The sequence below is a fragment of the Bos mutus genome, chromosome 2 (genome assembly GCF_027580195.1).
Source record: "Bos mutus isolate GX-2022 chromosome 2, NWIPB_WYAK_1.1, whole genome shotgun sequence".
NCBI lineage: Eukaryota > Metazoa > Chordata > Mammalia > Artiodactyla > Bovidae > Bos > Bos mutus.
In genome coordinates, this window is record NC_091618.1 from 97,864,450 (window position 1) to 97,884,699 (window position 20,250).

Sequence of the window (20,250 nt, forward strand, 5' to 3'; positions counted from 1 at the left end):
CCATAATTGTCAAAAATAATTTAAATCCTTTGGTAAATGGAGAAGTACTTCTAAGCTAATTGCTTTGATGATTTCTCATACTGAATTGTGGTGTAAGATTGTGGCTGTCCTCAAAGAGAAAGTGCAAATAGCAAACATTTACAAAAATGATTTTTAAATAAAAGCATGCATTAAGCAGTGTACTTTGCTATAAAAAATATAGCAGCAGAAGAATTTGTGGCACTCAGTGCATTTTTATACACTGCATAAATGTATTAATTAGGTGCCATTTTAGCAACATTAAAATCACATAAACATATGAAATGATAACATTAAAATGAGATATTTCAAACCAAGTATGCTATGAACAATGATCACATCCATTTGCTATTGATTTTAGAAACCTCACATCTCAACAGCTTTTTCCAATTACCACAGTTACACAAATTGTAAGTCATTATTTTGGTATATGTAAGATAAAAATGAAAAACATGCTTATAAGAAATGATATATTTCAGTTCAGTTCAGTCACTCAGTCGTGTCTGACTCTTTGTGACCCCATGAACCACAACAAACCAGGCCTCCCTGTCCATCACCAACTCCCGGAGTCAACCCAAACTCATGTCCATTCAGTTGGTGATGCCATCCAACCATCTCATCCTCTGTCATCCCCTTCTCCTCCTGCCCTCAATCTTTCCCAGCATCAGGATCTTTTCAAATGAGTCAGCTCTTCGCATCAGGTGGCCAAAGTATTGGAGTTTCAGCTTCAGCATCGGTCCTTCCAATAAACACCAAGAACTGTTCTCCTTTAGGAAGGACTGGTTGGATCTCCTTGCAGTCCAAGGGACTCTCAAGAGTCTTCTCCAACACCACAGTTCAAAAGCATCAATTCTTCGGCCCTCAGCTTTCTTTATAGTCCAACTCTCACATCCGTACATGACCACTGGAAAAACCACAGCCTTGACTAGATGGACCTTTGTTAACAAAGTAATGTCTCTGCTTTTTAATATGCTGTCTAGGCTGGTCATAACTTTCCTTCCAAGGAGTAAGCGTCTTTTAATTTCATGTCTGCAATCACCATTTGCAGTGACTTTGGAGCCCAGAAAAATAAAGTCAGCCACTATTTCCACTGTTTCCCCATCTATTTGCAATCTATCTATAGTCCCCATGAAGTGATGAGACTAGATGCCATGATCTTAGTCTTCTGAATGTTGAGCTTTAAGCCAACTTTTTCACTCTCCACTTTCACTTTCATCAAGAGGCTCTTTAGTTCTTCTTCACTTTCTGCCATTAGGGTGGTGTCATCTGCATATCTGAGGTTATTGATATTTCTCCTGGCAATCTTCATTCCAGCTGTGCTTCTTCCATCCCAGCGTTTCTCATGATGTACTCTGCATATAAGTTAAATAAGCAGGGTGACAATATACAGCCTTGACGTACTCCTTTTCCTATTTGGAACCAGTCTGTTGTTCCATGTCCAGTCCTAACTGCTGCTTCCTGACCTGCATACAGGTTTCTCAAGAGGGAGGTCGGGTGGTCTGGTATTCCCGTCTCTTTCAGAATTTTCCATATTTTATTGTGATCCACACAGTCAAAGGCTTTGGCATAGTCAATAAAGCAGAAATAGATGTTTTTCTGGAACTCTCTTGCTTTTTCGATCATCCAGTGGAAATGATATATAAATACTCACAATATTATTATTTTAGAGTATTTATAGCAGTTTCCAGAGCTGCTGGCTTAAATTTCAAAGCAAATATTCACATCAGCGATACTAATGACACCATCATACATATCCATTAGGATGCTGTTTGTGAAGGAGAAAACTCCCACCACAATATATATACTGAGTCTCCTTGATAATAAAAATTTAACAGGTATGTTCAAACATGATAACTTCTTCATAACAATTAACTAGCTATTTCCTACTTAGCATTTAAAATAAAATCAAACTTAATGTATCTGAATTTCTAAATTCAAATTTTCACATTTATCTTTTCTAGTCAAACCTTCATCTTTTCATTGTAGAAAAAAATCTGTATAAAATAGTTTAATTATATGAAATAACTAAGGTTAGTTTTTACCTTCCAAAGTTATTATTTACTTTACCTGTTTTACAGGTGATTATGATGACAGAACTAGCTAAATTACACAGATACTAAAAAATATTCCAATCACTTTTTTACCTTTGAATTTGAAAAATGACTATAATTTAAAGAAAAATTTAAAGAAGACTTTAAAATTATCCTAAAATTTAGTACTTTTGAAAATACCTTTAGACAAAAGGTCTTTGGTAAGTTTCTGCAATTTCTTTCTTTTTTTTTTTTGTCCATCCAAATTTTCTAATTTAAAATGTTTCAGGAAATTTTACCCTGCATGAATGTGAGATATTTACTACTCAGTCCTTACCTTCCATCCCCTGCTTCCCAATATTGCTGCTACTGCTGCTTCTGTTAAGTCGCTTCAGTTGTGTCCGACTCTGTGCGACCCCATAGATGGCAGCCCACCAGCCCCCACTGTCCCTGGGATTCTCCAGGCAAGAACACTGGAGTGAGTTGCCATTTCCTTCTCCAGTGCATGACAGTGAAAAGTGAAAGTGAAGTTGCTCAGTCGAGTCTGGTTAGGATTTTTTATAATGACTCAAACAGGTAGAATTAGGGGGACAGTTGGCTTTGGTCTGGTTGAATGCTCACAGCCCTGTTGTCCTCTGTTCTGAATTACCTGTTTTCTCATGTTTACATAAAAAATCCTAACCAGACTCACAATTATTAACTACCAGTTTTCTTCATAGTCATGTTTCAATCACTTCCCAGGGTTGTGGTTCCATCATGTCTAAAGACATTTAGAAGTGTGGGGACAGCCAAGATGGCAAGCAAGGACGTAAGACAACAGGAGAAACAAGTCTCTGAAACTAAAGATTGTGTCTTCAAACTGCCTGAAAGCTGTCTTAAATTTTCTCAGGGTAAAGGAGGCTTTCCAGAAAACTGGTAATTAGTGCCTCCTGAAGCTAACTGGTGCGGTTACCAGCATCTGATGACTGCCTTGACTGGCAAGTGATCACAGTGAGTCTAGCCTAAAGAAAAACTCTTATCTCTTCAAGTGTAATGTTGTCAGGAGAGTGAGCCACTGGTGGAAGAATGTGGATAAAAGATGGCTCAGACACAATCTGCTTGTTTGGCTGCATTGAGTCTGACTCTCTAGAAAATACAACTTGACAACACTTTTCAAAGTTGTCTTTCCAAAACCATTCCAATACTGAAACTAATCAGCCTAGCTCCTGAAACTGTCTCCCTAGCTACTCACAACTCCATCCCAGGCCTATTGTCCAAATACCAATCTATCTTTGATTTTCTGCCTGGTTTACAAAGGGCTCTCTGACCTCAGACTCATTTCTGACCAACAGAATCTGCTCCTTGGATTTTGTTTGGGTGTGTACATTGTCTTCCAGGAGATCTATTGCCACTTAGCAGTCCTCTCCCTCCAGGCTCCCCAAGCTCTGCTCAGTTTACCTTCTCAGACAGTCAGAATAAAGTAGGCTCTTGGGAATATGATCAAAATCCAGTGAACTGAAAAATCAACAAGCAAAAAAGTGACCTATAAGGTAAAGCCAGAACTTGCACCAGCATCCAAACCACTTTCTTCTGAGGGGTGATAGGAAAGAAATATGACAGGGTTCAAAAAGTGATGGCTCCAGAATTTCTTACAGGAGGGTTTAGGAATGGAAATCTGGTCAAGAGGCTAAGAGATTTATTTGGAAGCTGCAAGTGCTATTTTCATAACAAGCACTCTGCTTTTACTTAGATACTTTTTAAAAGTAGTTTGCATCGAAAACTGAACTTTTTAACCTAGAATGTGTATATTTTTTGGAGGTGGAGTAGCTGGAATAGTGGCAATACACCTAAATCATCTTTGTCCTTACGTCTATTCACCACTAGTTTTAAGAGGAAGTAGGATTCCCAGTGGAAATTTGGAAATAATACGATCAAGACAAAGCAGCTTGTTAAAAGTAAAACATAATGGCTCAACCATCCCATATGCAAAGTTTTAAAGAATTATAGTCATCACAAGACCAGTAAGAAAAAGAAAATTGTAGCAGACCTTGCCTCTATCTTTGCTTCTGCTCACCAGAATCCTGATTTTATTCAAGATTTATCTTCTTCCATAATCCCTACCCACACACCCACTTCAGGAAAAGTGAGCCCCATTCCAGACTCGGGAGTGAATCTTGATTGATCTTAAGCCATTCACAATCAACCATTCTCAGGCTTTCTGTTCTTGACAGTGCTTGATATAATCATGGACAAATGTCCCAATTCTGGCCACTGAAATGGGAGGAGAAGTCTTCTGGGGCAAAGGTTTCCTGGCTCTTCAGACAAGACACAAGGAAGAGGTCTCTTTCTGCTTGAGTGTGGCAGTGTGGAACTGCTCTAGTTATCTGACAGAAGGTCATCTATCTATCCCGCCAGAGGGCAAGGCAAGACAATGCAGAAAACTAGGCCTCACTGTGCTTAGACTGCTCTACCTCTGGGCTTCAAGTGAAATAAGAAATAGCCTTATTGTTTATGTTACTTTCACTTGGGTTGAATATTCTCTGCTTTTAGCCAATGATATCCTATTTGATAGTTCATATAATGGAAGAAAAATGACCTTTTTAAATGTAACATCCTAATATTGCTTTGGAAGGCAAGTATCAATACTATTAAGGATACAGTGATTCAAGGGGTGCAGAACAAGTGTGCCCAGTAACCAGCACCAACAGGGACACTGCTTAGCTGACTGAGAATAGACCAGTTCAGTTCAGTTCAGTTTAGTCACTCAGTCGTGTACACCTCTTTGTGACCCCATGAACTGCAGCACACCAGGCTTCCTTGTCCATCACCAACTCCCAGAGTCCATCCAAAGCCATGTCCATTGAGTTGGTGATGCCATCCAGCCATCTCATCCTCTGTCGTCCCTTTCTCCTCCTGCCCACAATCCCTCCCAGCATCAGGGTCTTTTCCAATGAGTCAGCTCATCGCATCAGGTGGCCAAAGTATTGGAGTTTCAGCTTCAAAATCAGTCCTACCAATGAACACCCAGGACTGATCTCCTTTAGGAAGGACTGGTTGGATCTCCTTGCAGTCCAAGGGACTCTCAAGAGTCTTCTCCAACACCACAGTTCAAAAGCATCAATTCTTTGGCCCTCAGCTTTCTTTATAGTCCAACTCTCACATCCATACATGACCACTGGAAAAACCATAGCCTTGACTAGACAGACCTTTGTTAACAAAGTAATGTCTCTGCTTTTTAATATGCTGTCTAGGTTGGTCATAACTTTCCTTCCAAGGAGTAAGCATCTTTTAATTTCATGGCTGCAATCACCATCTGCAGTGATTTTGGAGCCCAGAAAAATAAAGTCATCCACTGTTTCCCCATCTATTTGCCATGAAGTGATGGGGTCGCACAGAGTCGGACACAACTGAAGTGACTTAGCAGCAGCAGCAGCAGCAGCAGATGAGACCGGATGCCATGATCTTAGTTTTCCAAATGTTGAGCTTTAAGCCAACTTTTTCACTCTCCACTTTCACTTTCATCAAGAGGCTATTTAGTTTTTCTTCACTTTCTGCCATAAGGGTGGTGTCATCTGCATATCTGACCAGTGTTCAACACCAAAGGCCATTTTTAAGACAAAAAAAACAAAACAAGCTCAAACTCAAGTGAACAGAATTGGTAAAGACAAGGTCACCCACAAACGTATTATTTAATTTTTTAAAAAAAGTCTTATTGAGCCAAAATCTGCTTTCATGTTACCGTTTTATTCTTCACTTTTGAGAGACAATGATATTTTTAGATGCAATAAAGTTGAAGTGAATAAAATTATTTTATATTGATATTATTACTCAATTTTCCAGGTTCAAAAGCAAGAATAATAGAATTGGACTACTTCTTTGGGATGGGATGAGGAAAAATTTAATTAATGATTATGAGGCCTTCTGAAATTTTATTTGTCACATAAAACTTTTATAATATCACCTCAAACCAACTACCAGTAGTCATTAAGAATTATAAGACTGGAATAGAAGAATGATGGTTCTTTTTCTCAATTTATTACTTTTTAGACATTAGCAATGCTCATAGTTTCTTACATTACTGGTTCTCCATAGTCTCAGTTCTAATGATATGGTTCCCTCAAAGGATTATATTTATCCACAGGCGGACTTCAAGGAAGTAGGAAAAACTTGTTATTAACAGTTGGTTTGATATATTAATTAGACATTATAATTCCTCTCATATCAAAATTTGGCAACCCTGTCCATTGAAATTTTAATCCTGTCTTTGCCTATAACTGCACAGGTTTTATTATTTTAATAACGAATTCTATCTGTATCATCCAGGTTAAAAAATAGCATAGACCAATTGTCTTGGACACAAATCTGTCAAGCTGATATGTTTCCATTTTCTTCAATCTGATTTACTCAAGATTAATTTGATTTCATATAGTGAAGAACAAAAACCTCTCATAAATGACTCTCACTCCATCCTGTAAAAGCCTGATTTTTCAGTTTTCTGAAGTATCAAAAATGTAGCCTCATGCACCATTATACTGTGTAGCTTCTATGTGAAGCAATTATATCAAGAAGGCAGTTGTGGGCTACCGTGATACTAACAATAAAGACTTCTGAACTAGAAATTTATTACCACTAGTCTTGTACTTTCCAAAAAGACATTTAAATGAACATAACATATACGTCAATACACAGACTAAGTTATTAATTAAGCAAAAGCAAAAATCTAAGACTAGTTTTGGGGATGTCCTTGAGAAATTGGACCTATTTTTCCCCTTGATAAAATGTATTCCACTGAAGTCAAGAGAATTTAAACTTCATTTTATTCCTACAGCAAACCCAGAATAGGTTGCGCAATCACCAAATGTGACTCTTAGTTTAAGAACACAAAGTAAATCTTTTCAACAATGTATTTATTTTAGGAGAAAGCTATGAAATACATATGACAAAAAATAAAAATCTCAGTTTGCAATTATTACCTCTCCAGGAGAAACATAAATTCCCAGGTAAGGCTGGACCATCCATGTTGGAATACGCCAAGAGAAAATGGGAGTTGCAGTGACTGTGGATATTGCTTGAGGGGGTCACGTAACCAGTGTGACTAAGTGAATACGTTAGTGTTCAAATAATAATACTCTTGTTTCTGAGCACTCCTCTCCTCATTAACCACCCTTAAAATACAGCCAGAAATGTAGAACCTGAGACTGGACATGCCCAGGCACTGAAACTTTCCAAAAGTTCTGAGACTACATTCTCAGAGAAAAATGCCACCTGCTAATTAAAGCTCTGGTTTTCCAAGTGGCTCCACGGGTAAAGAATCCACCTGCCAGTGCAGGAGATGCAGGTTTAATACCTGGGTCAGAAGATCCCCTGGAGAAGAAAATGACAACCCATTCCGGTATTCTCGGATAATCTTATGAACAGAGGAGTCTGGTGGGCAATAATCCATGAGGTCACAAAAAAGTCAGACATGACTCGGTGACTAAACAACAATTAAGGCTCCAGCATTTGAACTTCTTGTAACATCATCAAGTAAGCGAATTACAGTTGTTTGTTATGCTCCTTTCTCTTTCTTCTATCTTGTATTCATCAAAATATAGTCACATGTGTAAGAATATGTTCATTCAAATTTTTTTTTAGCGCTTCCCTGGTGGCTCAACAACCTCAGATATGCAGATGATACCACCCTAATGTCAGAAAGCAAAGAGGAACTAAAGAGCCTCTTGATGAAGGTGAAAGAGGAGAGTGAAAAATCTGGCTTAAAACTCAGCATTCAAAAAACTAAGATCATGGCATCTGGTCCCAGCACTTCATGGCATATAGAAGAGGAAAAAGTGGAAACAGGGACAGATACTACTAACTAGCTATTTTGAAAGTCATTAATAGTTAGGGTAAATTGAAAATTTTTAGTTGAAAAAATATAAAACTAGTGGGTCTTCACAATGTACACCCAGAGGGCCAAAATTGTTAAAATCATTGTGGGTTTTTAAATAGCACTCAAGGTTCAGATCTCATAAAAGAATGATAATTATGAATCAATATTTTAAAATGTAATATATTTTTCAAACAATAAAGTAGAAATTACTTGTTATCACTGTATAGTTTTTGCCACGTATTGGCTTCAAATCTGACATAGCTAAGTGGAGCATCAAACAATTTTGTCTCATCTATATGATTAATTCACCAAATGTTAGGAAATTAAAGCCACAATCTCATCTAAGTCTAAAACAAGTAATTAAACTTGTCATGTTACTAATGAAATACAGTCCAAACAGAATTTAAATAGCTTCACAAACATACTGAATAAATAAATAGGTTCAACTGAAGCCAATTTTTAAAAAAAATTGTTTTAGTAAAACATTTAAGCCATATTGTCCAAGATAGTAACTACTAGCCACCTGTGGCTATTCAGCACTTGAAATGTGGCCAGTCCCAATTCAGGTATGCTGTGGTGTGAAGCGTAAACCAGATATCAAAAGATTTTGTGTAAAAAAAGAATGTAATATGCCTCATTAATAATTTTAAATTATTGATTAAATATTAAAAATATACTATTTTGCACTAAGTTAAATTTAGTTAAAAATATAATATTAAAATAAATTTTATCTTTTAAAATGTTTTATTATGACTAGTTAAAAATTTTAAATTATGTATGTGGCTCACATCACACTTGTATGACACAGCACTGTTCTGGTCATCAACATAATTTACCAATACCCTGGTACATATACATGCTTGAAGTGGTGTGGTGTGGGGCAGAAGCTTTCTATTCAGATGCATCAGAAGAAACTCATTCCTGTTCAGCTATCTACTTTTTAGAAACTTAGGGGAAAGTGCTCATCTATAGCTACAACTGTAAAATAAATCAGTAAAATAGAGCTTTTTAAATGAGGTGTATTGAAGATTAAAATTACAGGTATTTGTCATGTCATGTAATAGGTACTCAATAAGTATCAATGGTCCCCTCTTCCCTCTTTAACTTAGATTTTTAAAAGTCTCTATTTTTGCTTTATAAAATAGAAATAGTATGTATGCCAAAATTATTTATAATATTACTACCTGGGGATAGCTATTATTATAATTTATGCAGGTAGATAATCTCAGTCTTTTTTTTTTTTCGTGTGGCTAAGAGGGAAAGGGAAAAAAGAGAATCCTTGTTATGTAAACTATTTTGTGGCCTGATTTTTTAATTGCATAGCTACTTATTGCAACTACCTGTGTCATTAAAAATTCTTTAATATAATTATTAATGACAGTGTGGTATTCCATGGTGTGGATATATCATAATTGATGAAGCTAAATCCCCTGTGTTGGCTATTTAGTCATTTTGAAGATTTCGCTATCACTAAAGAAAGAAAAATAATATTGAACACTCTCAAAGCCAACTATTTATTTCACTTTTATGATTATTTCCCTTAGGATTATTTCTAAAGAGATAAAGATAATTTACACATATAAAGATATGTGATGACATATTCCCAGACTGCCTCACAAAAGAGTTTATATACTAATCATGTATAAAAATACTCATTTCCCCCATACTTTTAATCTTGGATAAATTCCTTTTGTGTTTTACCATTTTATAGGTAAAAATATGAGTATTTTTAAGTTTTTCCATGAGTAGAGGGGTTTTCATAAATCCCTCTGTCATGTGTATTATGCAGAATTCCATGGACTGCTACCACAATATCAATTCATCTCCCAGAATCTGACCATATACTCTACATTGAACCACTTGTGTACTAAATCCTCTTAGGGGTTATTCTCATTAGTATCAAACGTACTGTTATCTGTCCCATTTTAAGCAAAACAAAACAACAACATAAAAGTCTGGTCCTACTTTGTTGCTCTCCTTTGAAAAAGAACTTCTCAAAAGTATTATCAATGCTCTTTGCCTTCGACTGTTTCCTCCCATTCACTTGAATCCAACCCAGTCAGGCATTTGTTGCCACTTCTTCAATGAAAACGGTTACCAATGACCTCCATATGGAGTCAGCAGTCAACCACCAGTCCTATTTTATTTGACTTAGTGTTATCACCCCTCCTTAGCTTACAGTGCTGCCCACTCCCTCTTACCTTGCCTTCTGGAACAGCACACTTTTCAGGTTTCCTTTGTATTTAACAGACCTAGTATCTCCTTTCTTGATGACTCCTCTTCATGCTGACACTGTAATGCCAGCAGACCCAAGGAATCAGTCTTTATCTTCTCCTTTGTCCCTTCACTCACTGTTTTGGTGATCACATCCAATTTCATACTGGTGACTCACAAACACGTATCTCCAGCTCTGATCTCTGTCCAGAACTCCAGACTTATAAAACTGACTGCCTTCCTTCCCAAAGGCTGTACTTGGACACCTGATGGCATCAAACTCAAAGTTCCAAACCTGAATGCCTGATTTTCCCCTCTGCTTTGCTTACAATCTTCCCCAACGCAGTTAATGGTAACTTCTTCCTTCCAGTTCCTCAACCACAAAATTCTGGACTATGCTTTTATTGCTCTCTTTTTCTCACTGGCGTGACCTTTTAAATGTGTCCAAAAGCTGATGATTTCACACTACCTCCACTTCCTAATGCAGGCCATCATTATCTCTCACCTGGGCTTTTAAAATAACTTTCTAAAGGTTCAGTCTTCTCTTGCCCCTCCTTTCCTCCATCATAAACACAACAACTGCCAGAGTGATACTGCTAAAACATAACTTAGGTCTTGTTACTCTGCACATTTCCTCATACTTCTGCTTCCAATAGCTTCCCATAGTACTCAGAGTAGAATTGGAAGTTTTAGAAATGGCTATTGGGCTCTAAATGTCCCACCCTCACTCTTACCACTTAGATTATACTTTCTACCCTTCTCCCATCTATAACTCTGTTCCTGCCACACAAGCCTCCTGCCAGAAACATACCCACCTTAGTAAACATGGCTAGAACACTCATACTCCATATTTCTGCATGACCAGCCCTCTTGCCCCCTTCATGACTTCCCTTCAATGTCACTTTTTCAGCTGGGACTATTGCCAAAAATCTATTCAAAATTACAATCTGCCTCCTCCCCAACAACTCCAGCAACTTCTCTTTTACTCTAATGTCTATTTTTTTCAGAGGACTTTTCACCTTCTAATGCACTGCTGTGAATAATTTAACTAGGTATCACGTTTAACTGTGTGTCTCCAACTTGCTTCATGAGTACAGGGGGTTTGTCTATTTTATGCCAGTAATTTCTCAACAAATATTTGTTAAAAATATGAAATATAAATAACTTCTTCATCTCTTTTGTCCCTTTTCACTTCTGGCTGTTCATTCAATCAATTAATTAGCAAACTGTCTTCATATGTTTTAATGATTTTAATTTTTTGTGCCTGATATTTGCCAATATTTCCTATTTATTATTTAATTTTTACCCTTATTATTTTTTCCTTAAAAATTCCTTGTCTTTAGAATAGATATTATATTCACAGGTTTCAAAATTCAAAAGGTTTAATAAATTGGGGGGGATACAATAAAAATTTTCTCTCACACTCAGATGCCCAGTCTTCTAGCTCCTGTCCCCAAGGAAACAAAAGGTATCAATTTTTTTGTATTTTTCAGACATATAAGCAAATATATATCCGAATATACGTATATGTAATGAGAGAGAGAGTACACGTTTACTTTTTCACTAATTTACAAAATGTGTACTGTACACTGTTACAAGGTTTGCTTAACCTTATATCACACCCTAATCAGCTTGACCCTGGAGAGTGTTTCATATCAGTGAATGCTAAGTATTTACCTTTTTTTTTTTTTTTCTGTGCCATGCAGCTTGCAGGATGTTAGCTCCCAGACCAGGGGAGCTAAGGGTCTCCAGAAGTGAAAGCACAGAGCTCTAATCACTGGACCACCAGGGAATTCCCTACATTATTTTTTAATCCAGAAAATAATACATTGTACAGAAACTTATAAAATTAACCCCTATTGGTATTAAGATTATTTCCTTAATCTTTAGCTACTACAATGAATAACCAAAAATAAATCACTATATATTCAAGTATCCCCTGGAGTAAGAAATGGCAACCCTCTCCATATTCTTGCCTGAAAAAATTTCATGGACAGAGAAGCCTGGTGGGCTACTGTCCAAGGGTCAAAAAAAGAGTCAGAAATAAATCACCATATATTCAAGTATACAATTGACACTTTAACAATATGGAAGGAGGGTGGGATCTTCCCAACCCAGGGACTGAACAAGAGTCTCCTGAGTCTCCTGCATTGGAAGGCTGATTCTTTTCCACTGAGCAGCCTTTGTTAAGAAGAACAGAATCCTCTGGGGTTACTCAAAATGTGTTTTTCCCCTTCCCCTACCAGAGGCTTGAGGGGAGTTTTCACAAATATTCACTGTGGATATCTAGTGGAACTCCTTGAAGTAAAACTCAAAAAAGTGTGGGGAGCGCCCATGACTAAGGTCCCTAGGATTTTTAATTCTGAGTTGTCCACACTCAGCATCCAGTAATTCATCAATTATAGTGCAGCTTTTTCTACCCCAACACTGGTTCCTATGAAAGTTTCTGCTAATGGGTTTCTTCTCAGATAATTTGTGATTCTCTGTATCACCTGTGTCTCCAGTTTTGGGTGCAGTGATTTGCCCTTGGCCTTATTCCTCTGACATACAGAAGAAGAGGATTTTCCAGTTTGCTCAACTTTCTACTCCTCATCAGAGCAGAGTAGCAAATGATAAGCCCCTTACTTGCTGGACAGAAAATTAGAAGTCCATATTGATTCTTTAAAGATTTTATACTTGCCTGAGGAAACATCCTGTTAGATTTTATTAAATGTTTATGTCATTGTATATATTTAAATTTTTTCTTCATGATTTCGCTGCAGGTAACATGCAGTTCATGGGGTCGCAAAGAGTCGGATACGACTAAACGACTTCACTTTCACTTTTCACTTTCATGCATTGGAGAAGGAAATGGCAACCCACTCCAGTGTTCTTGCCTGGAGAATCCCAGGGACGGGGAAGCCTGATGGGCTGCTGTCTATGGGGTCGCACAGAGTTGGACACGACTGAAGCGACTTAGCAGCAGTAGCAGCAACATGTTTTAAAAGGACTTCTCTACTCCAAGATTACTTAATATTTGTTTTTATTTTTATCTAATTATTTTATGATTTTTTTTCTTATTCATATTTTAATGCATCTGGAGTTCATTGAGTCACATGGAATAAGAGATTTAACCTCATTTTCTAATTCCCTGCTATTTAGTATTATCATATAAATAATCCAATCTTTCCCTCACAGTATAAAAATTTTACCTTTACATCAAATTAAATTATTATAGATACTCTCTGTATTTCTATTTTCTTCCACTGAGCTGCTACAGACATATAAAACCTTCTAATTTGCTTTAATATTAAATATATATTTATATTCGGTATGCAAGTTTTACCACTCTCCTAGCCACAATGAAGTCAATTTCACTTCTGTCCTTTATTGTGCCCATCTTTGCATGAAATGTTTCCTTGGTATCCCTACTTCTCTTAAAGAGAACTCTAGTCTTTCCCATTCTACCTAGGGACAACCACAGTGGTGTGGTCACTCACCTAGAGCCAGACATCCTGAAGTGTGAAGTCAAGTGGATCCCAGAAAGCATTACCACAATCAAATCTAATGGAGGTGATGGAATTCCAGCTGAGCTATTTCAAATCCTAACATATGATGCTATTAAAGTGCTGCATTCAATATGCTAGCAAATTTGGAAGTCAGCAGTGGCCACAGGACTGGAAAAGGTCAGTTTTCATTCCAGTCTCAAAGAAGGGTAATGTCAAAGACTATTCAAACTACCACAAATTGTACTCATTTCACAGCTAGCAAGGTAATGCTCAAAATTCTTCAAGCTAGCCTCCAGCAGTACATGAACTGAGAACTTCCAGAAGTATAAGCTGCATTTAGAAAAGGCAGAGAAACCAGAGATCAAATTGCTAACATCTGCTATATCTTACAGAAATTTTTCTTATAGAAAAAGCAAAGAAATTCCAGAAAACCTCTACTTCTACTTCACTGACTACACTAAAGCCTTTGACTATGTGAATCACAACAAACTGAAAAATTCTTAAAGAGACGGAAATACCAGACTGCCTTACCTGCCTCCTGAGAAACCTGTATGCACATCAAGAAACAACAGTTAGAACCAAACATAGAACAGTGGACTAGTTCAAAATTGGGAAAGGAGTATGTCAAGGATGTATATTGTCATCCTGTTTATTTAACTTCTGTGCAGAGGACATCATGTGAAATGCCGGGCTGGATGAATCATAAGCTGGAATCAAGATTTCTGGGAGAAATATCAACAACCTCAGATAAACAGATGATACTATCCTAATGTCAGAAAGCAAAGAGGAACAAAAGAGCCCTTGAGAGTGAAAGAGGAGGTTGAAAAGGCTGGCTTAAAATTCAGCATTCAAAAAACTGAGATCATGGCATCTAGTCCCATCACTTCATGGCAAATAAATGGGAAACAATGGAAGCAGTGACAGACTTTATTTTCTTGGGCTTCAAAATCACTGCAGATGGTGACTGCAGCCATGAAATTAAAAGACATTTGCTCCTTGGAAGAAAAGCTATGACCAACCTAGACAGCATATTAAAAAGCAGAGACATTACTTTGCCAACAAAGGTCCATCTACTCAAAGCTATGGTTTTTCCAGTAGTCATATGGATGTGAGAGTTGGACCAAAAAGAAAGCTGAGCACCAAAGAATTGATGCTTTTGGACTGTGGTATTGGAGAAGACTATCAGCATCTCTTGGACAGCAAGGAGACCAACTTGCTAAAGTAAATCCTAAAGGAAATCCACTCTGAATATTCATTGGAAGGACTGATGCTACAGCTGAAGCTCTAATAAGTTGGCTACCTGATGGGAAGAGCCGACTAATTGGAAAAGATCCTGATGATGGGAAAGATTGAGGGCAGGAGGAGAAGGGGGTGACAGAGGATGAGATTGGCTGGATGGCATCAAACACAATGGGCGTGAGTTTGAGCAAACTCCAGGAGATGGTGAAGGACAGGGAAGCCTGGCGTGCTGCAGTCCATGGGGTTGCAAAGAGTTGTACATGACGGAGCATCTGAACAACAACCCCCTAGTTATTCTTCATTCTGAAACTTTGGGCAATTTCACAACCTTAATCTTCCTAATATATTTTGGAATAATGTTCAAGAATTCTTCAATTCCAATTGTATTAAATTAACAGATTAATTTCATGAGTCATGGGTAATGGCACCCCACTCCAGTACTCTTGCCTGGAAAATCCCATGGATGGAGGAGCCTGGTAGGCTGCAGTCCATGGGGTCGTGAAGAGTCGGACATGACTGAGTGACGTCACTTGCACTTTTCACTTTCATGCATTGGAGAAGGAAATGGCAACCCACTCCAGTGTTCTTGCCTGGAGAATCCCAGGGACAGTGGAGCCTGGTGGGCTGTCGTCTATGGGGTCGCACAGAGTCGGACACGACTGAAGCGACTTAGCAGTAGCAGCAGCAGGGTATTTTGAAATCAGATCAACTATTGAATAAAATTAGGAATTTTATAGTCAAACTGATTTAAGACATTAATTGGACTAATTGCTTTTGGAAATGCAACAATGAGGTTGGTTTCCCATGCTGTTCAAACAAGGTACCAACCCAGTCTCCCATGGTATCTGTACCCTCTCCTCTGCTTGTTTGCTGCTCTCCTTCACTCACAACATGGCTGCCAGCAGCAACCACAGTTGTGTACTTTCCTGGTAGAACCACAGTGAAAAGAATGCACTACTTCTCACCTGTATCTAACAAAAGTTCTGAGCTTTGCTCTGATTTGGACCACCTTTTGCTGTGGCCTGAGGAAATGAAGCTACTGACTGGTACACATTCCCAGCTAGGGTGTACCTTTGGATCTGGGGATGGAATCATTCCAATCCAAACTGGCAAGCTGCTACTAAATAGGAGCAGTTAAATGTTGGGATTAACCATGATCGCAATGAAAATTTCTTATAATTTAAAAATGTCCCCCAGACCTTTCAGCCTTCTTAGTCCTAGCAGTAGGCATCTATTTAAAATATATACACACTCACTTGTGCAGGTGTACGCATACATATACACAAGCTATGCGAATTCTTACAAGGCCTAAAAACTAGAACCAAAAGGTGAAATGGTCTTATCCAAATCATGGCAGATATTGGCAAATGAGAGTTAAACATATAATTCATTGTGCTAGATAGAACAGTATATTTACATGACTGACTCACCAATAGCCAGAGATTTCTGATGCACACCACCTCTGTAGTTATTCAGAATAGCCTATTTATTCTCTTTCTCCTCAGTAAGACTACTTCTGAAATCTCATTCAATTTTATTGGTGTTTCATCATTCACTGCCAGCATATTTGTCATGGTCTCTGCAGTTGGCATTTGTCTATAATTTGGTCAGGGTAAATGTGCATATGTCCATTCCCCTCAATATTCCAAGCCTTCTTAAAGGGAAGGACACATTCTAGTCTAGTCTACCTGTTGAACCCCTTACCAAGGAGCTTAGCAGCGACCACTGTATATTAAGGATTACTGAATAAATATCATCAAGTAGAACATATCATTAGCTATATGAAATTTATTCTGGATAATTATATGTGACAAACAGACTATTAAACTAGAATTTATGAACCCATATTCTTCCAAAGTACTTTTCTACTGCTCTCATAACAGGACTTGCCACTCTCACCTCATTGTTTTCACCTTTCATTCATCTCAATTGAGCAATCATTTATTTAGAAGCTGCTATGTACCAGGATATGCTTGGTGCTAACGATACAAATATTGCTAATTACTTTATCTTCTAGGGTGTACAGCCTCAGCATTGAATATACCTTCTGGGAAGGTTCTTACCAGCGCCCTTCTGTCTTATTTTAACCCTATGCATTCCTCAGATTCCATAGTGAATCATACTTCTTCCATCAAGTCTTTCTGAGCTATTTTTCCTTCAGTGCTGCTTCTTTGTGCAGAAATCTTAGCATATTCATCTCATTCTCTAATCTCAGTAATGGCAATGGAGCTGTGAATCTCAGTCTTTACTGAGTGGTGCAGGGTTACCCAAAAGAAGAGCACAAAGAGTTTAGATTCAAACAGAGGTAAGAAAGTGTGTTGTAAAAAATAGATCCTAGTGGAAGGGAGCTGATACAGGCTGCTAAGGCAAAGCTTCCATGTTTAGGAGCCATTAACCTAGAAATACCACAGTCTCAGCCAGCTTTCCTGAGGGACAAGATGCCATCTGGGAAGAAAGGTCATGGGGCAGCCAACCCACTTTAAAACGACAGTCAGGTTTACCTCCCTTCATGGCACAATCAGTCTAATTACTAAAAACACCAACAGCAAACACAAAAAACCCCCTCATCCTTGCTGGATGAGTTCTAAAATCTCTTTAACAAGGTTGGGGTTTGGAAGGGAGAGAGAATGTTTATTTTACAATTAGAGATAAACTAAGTACATGGTTAATATTTCACTGTGATTGAGTTTCAATTAAAGTATAATTAATCAATAAATAAACTATTAATTATATATTATTAATATTTTCTCAGCTTTATTACAAGATGGGAAGAAAGGAAGACAGAAAGGCAGGGGGCTTTCAGGAGACCACAAACATGTTTGCCTATGAGGAACATGTGACCGTTGCCACAGAGAAGTAAGAAACCAGCTTAGGTCTTGAAAGCCACAGACTTCACCTAGGATTGCCTTTCCGAGAGCTGAGACACACAGAAGCTGTCACAGAGGAGTCTGGATCAAGAAGCTAAGAAAGCAAAGAGCTCGGGTTGGTAGGATTTAAGATTGTCTTTGTTATTAATTTAACACTAGTAATTTTACATAGAAGAGCTTCATTCACAAGCAATTCATTAAGAAATATAATAAATACTAATATTTGCTGGGTGTTCATTGGAAGGACTGATGTTAAAGCTGAAACTCCAATACTTTGGCCACCTCATGTGAAAATTTGACTAATTGGAAAAGACCCTGATGCTGGGAGGGATTGAGGGCAGGAGGAAAAGGGGACGACAGAAGATGAGATGGCTGGATAGCATCACCGACTCGATGGACATGAGTTTGAGTGAACTCCGGGAGTTGGTGATGGACAGGGAGGCCTGGCGTGCTGCAGTTCATGGGGTCGCAAAGAGTCGGACACGACTGAGCGACTGAACTGAACTGAATATTTGCACATTTATCATCTTTCATTTCAAGGGAAGTGTCTTTTACTTCTAATTTACTATAAATATGTCCCTTCAATAGTGTTTCTTTCTTTTTAAATGTACATTCTTTGAGGAAATTTTTGAATTCAACATAATAGAGTAAAAAGCATATTTTCCTACAAAATGTTCCCCAGAAACTTTATATACTTAACACTATATGAAGTAGGTTATTGATTTGACCCAGGGTGGCATTTCTCAGTTTGTTCATTAAATGAATTTTAATATAGAATTTACACTAGAGAAGATGGCCTTGCCAACAAGAATTTTAAGTCACTTAGCATTATAGTTGTCATTCAGAAGAGGATTGTCATTCTCATGATACAATCAAAAGTCATTTTCTTATTGCCATTTACAGCAAAATGGATGGACTTAGAGATTATCTTACTAAGTGAAGTCAGAGAAAGACAAGTATTACATGTTATCATTTATGTGTGGAATCTAAAAAATAATACATGAATCTACGCACAAAAAAGAAACAGACTCACAAATATAGAAAACAAACATATGCTTACCAAAGCAGAAATGAGTGGAGAGATAAATTTGGAATATGGGACTAACAAACTACTACACATAAAGTAACAGAAAGGCCAGCACTGTTAGGACAAAGTCTAGTTTAAAGCAACAGGATTTACTCTATAGCACAGGGAACTATATTCAATATCTTATAATAACATATAATGGAAAATAATCTGAAAAATATATATATATAGCTGAGTCACTTTGCTATACACCTGAAACTAACACAAAATTGTAAATTAACTAAACTTGAATTTTAACGGTGCATTTTCTAAAAAAGTTTATAAAATATGTTTTGTATTCAGTATAGGGCAAAATCATGGTAGATTACAGATAACATAATTACATGGGTATATTTTCCTCTGTAATCAATTTTTAGTACTGATTTTAAAATTTCCACTGAAGAGAAGCTTCATATCTTGAAATGAAAATTCAGTTATAAAAAATTCAAGTTTTAAAAAAATTCATGTTTAAAAACTATTTCTTACCAATAGTAAAGTGATAAATAAGAAAGATACTTTAACCATATACAAATCTTTAAAACTGTTACTTCAGGGAAATTACTTTGCAGAAAAAATAAGAAAACCTCTCCTTTCAAGAGTCAATTTAAACATTTACTGGTAGACTATATTCCAAGCACAAGGTGTCTCTAAAAATGGTAAATTAGAAGTATAGTGACCCCTAAAAAAAATAAAAAATTTTATGACAAAAATCTACATAATTGAAGAAGTTTTAGCTCATCACCTGTATATGTCTTCTAACTGCAGATCAAAATCTTGAAGTTTCTTTTGATATTTCTCTGTAAAGTTATAGAATTCATTAAGGATTGAAGATTTCAAGTCAGGGTATGGACATTCCAAAGTTTCTAATTCCATGGGCAGTTGACTAAGCAGGTTACTTCTTTCTTCTGAAGAATGATCTAATATCTGAAAAAAAAAAATTATATGATTGTTCTATTTAATATAAATGACAAATTGATAGATTACTATCTGTATTGCACTTACTTTCATGCTCCAGTCTGAAAGATAATTTTCTATTTCCTCTTGCTCTAGCCTAAGTTGTTCATAGACAGCTTTCAATTGTTTCTTCACGAAGTCAACCTATAGGACATTTAAAGCAAGTGGTATGCAAATTATTGATTTATTCAATATTTAAATTTAAAGTCACAGAAATTTTTCTCAAAAGTCAGTAAGTGATGACAAATTAAATAAGTGAAAGTCCCTTTCAGAATCCATGGAAGAGGGTTCAAGAGATGTCACATCTAGGCAGTGTCCATCAGGCAAAGGAGCTTTAAAGGGGCTTCTGGACAGATAACCCCAAAATGAGTTCAATTATAGCCACTCTGCACTCACAGTGAGTTTTGTTTGTGATAAGGCAGAAAGCTTACCAGACTGCCTCTGTTTCAATCACCCCCTCCTTTCCTCACATCCTTGCTACTAATCCCCAGATGGGCACTGATTTTTAATGTTCATTTTTAATTAT

General features: G+C 37.2%; 1 protein-coding gene across 1 annotated transcript in view; it reads right to left on the reverse strand.

Moving 5' to 3' along the window:
* Nucleotides 1-20,250, reverse strand: part of CCDC148 (coiled-coil domain containing 148) — a 303,432-nt gene that overhangs the window by 176,687 nt on the left and 106,495 nt on the right. The window contains exons 8-9 of the mRNA XM_070357356.1: nucleotides 19,773-19,868; nucleotides 19,513-19,694 (exon numbers count right to left, since the gene is read on the reverse strand). Of these exons, the coding sequence (XP_070213457.1) occupies nucleotides 19,513-19,694; nucleotides 19,773-19,868 (278 nt within the window). The remainder of the gene's footprint in view (nucleotides 1-19,512; nucleotides 19,695-19,772; nucleotides 19,869-20,250) is intronic.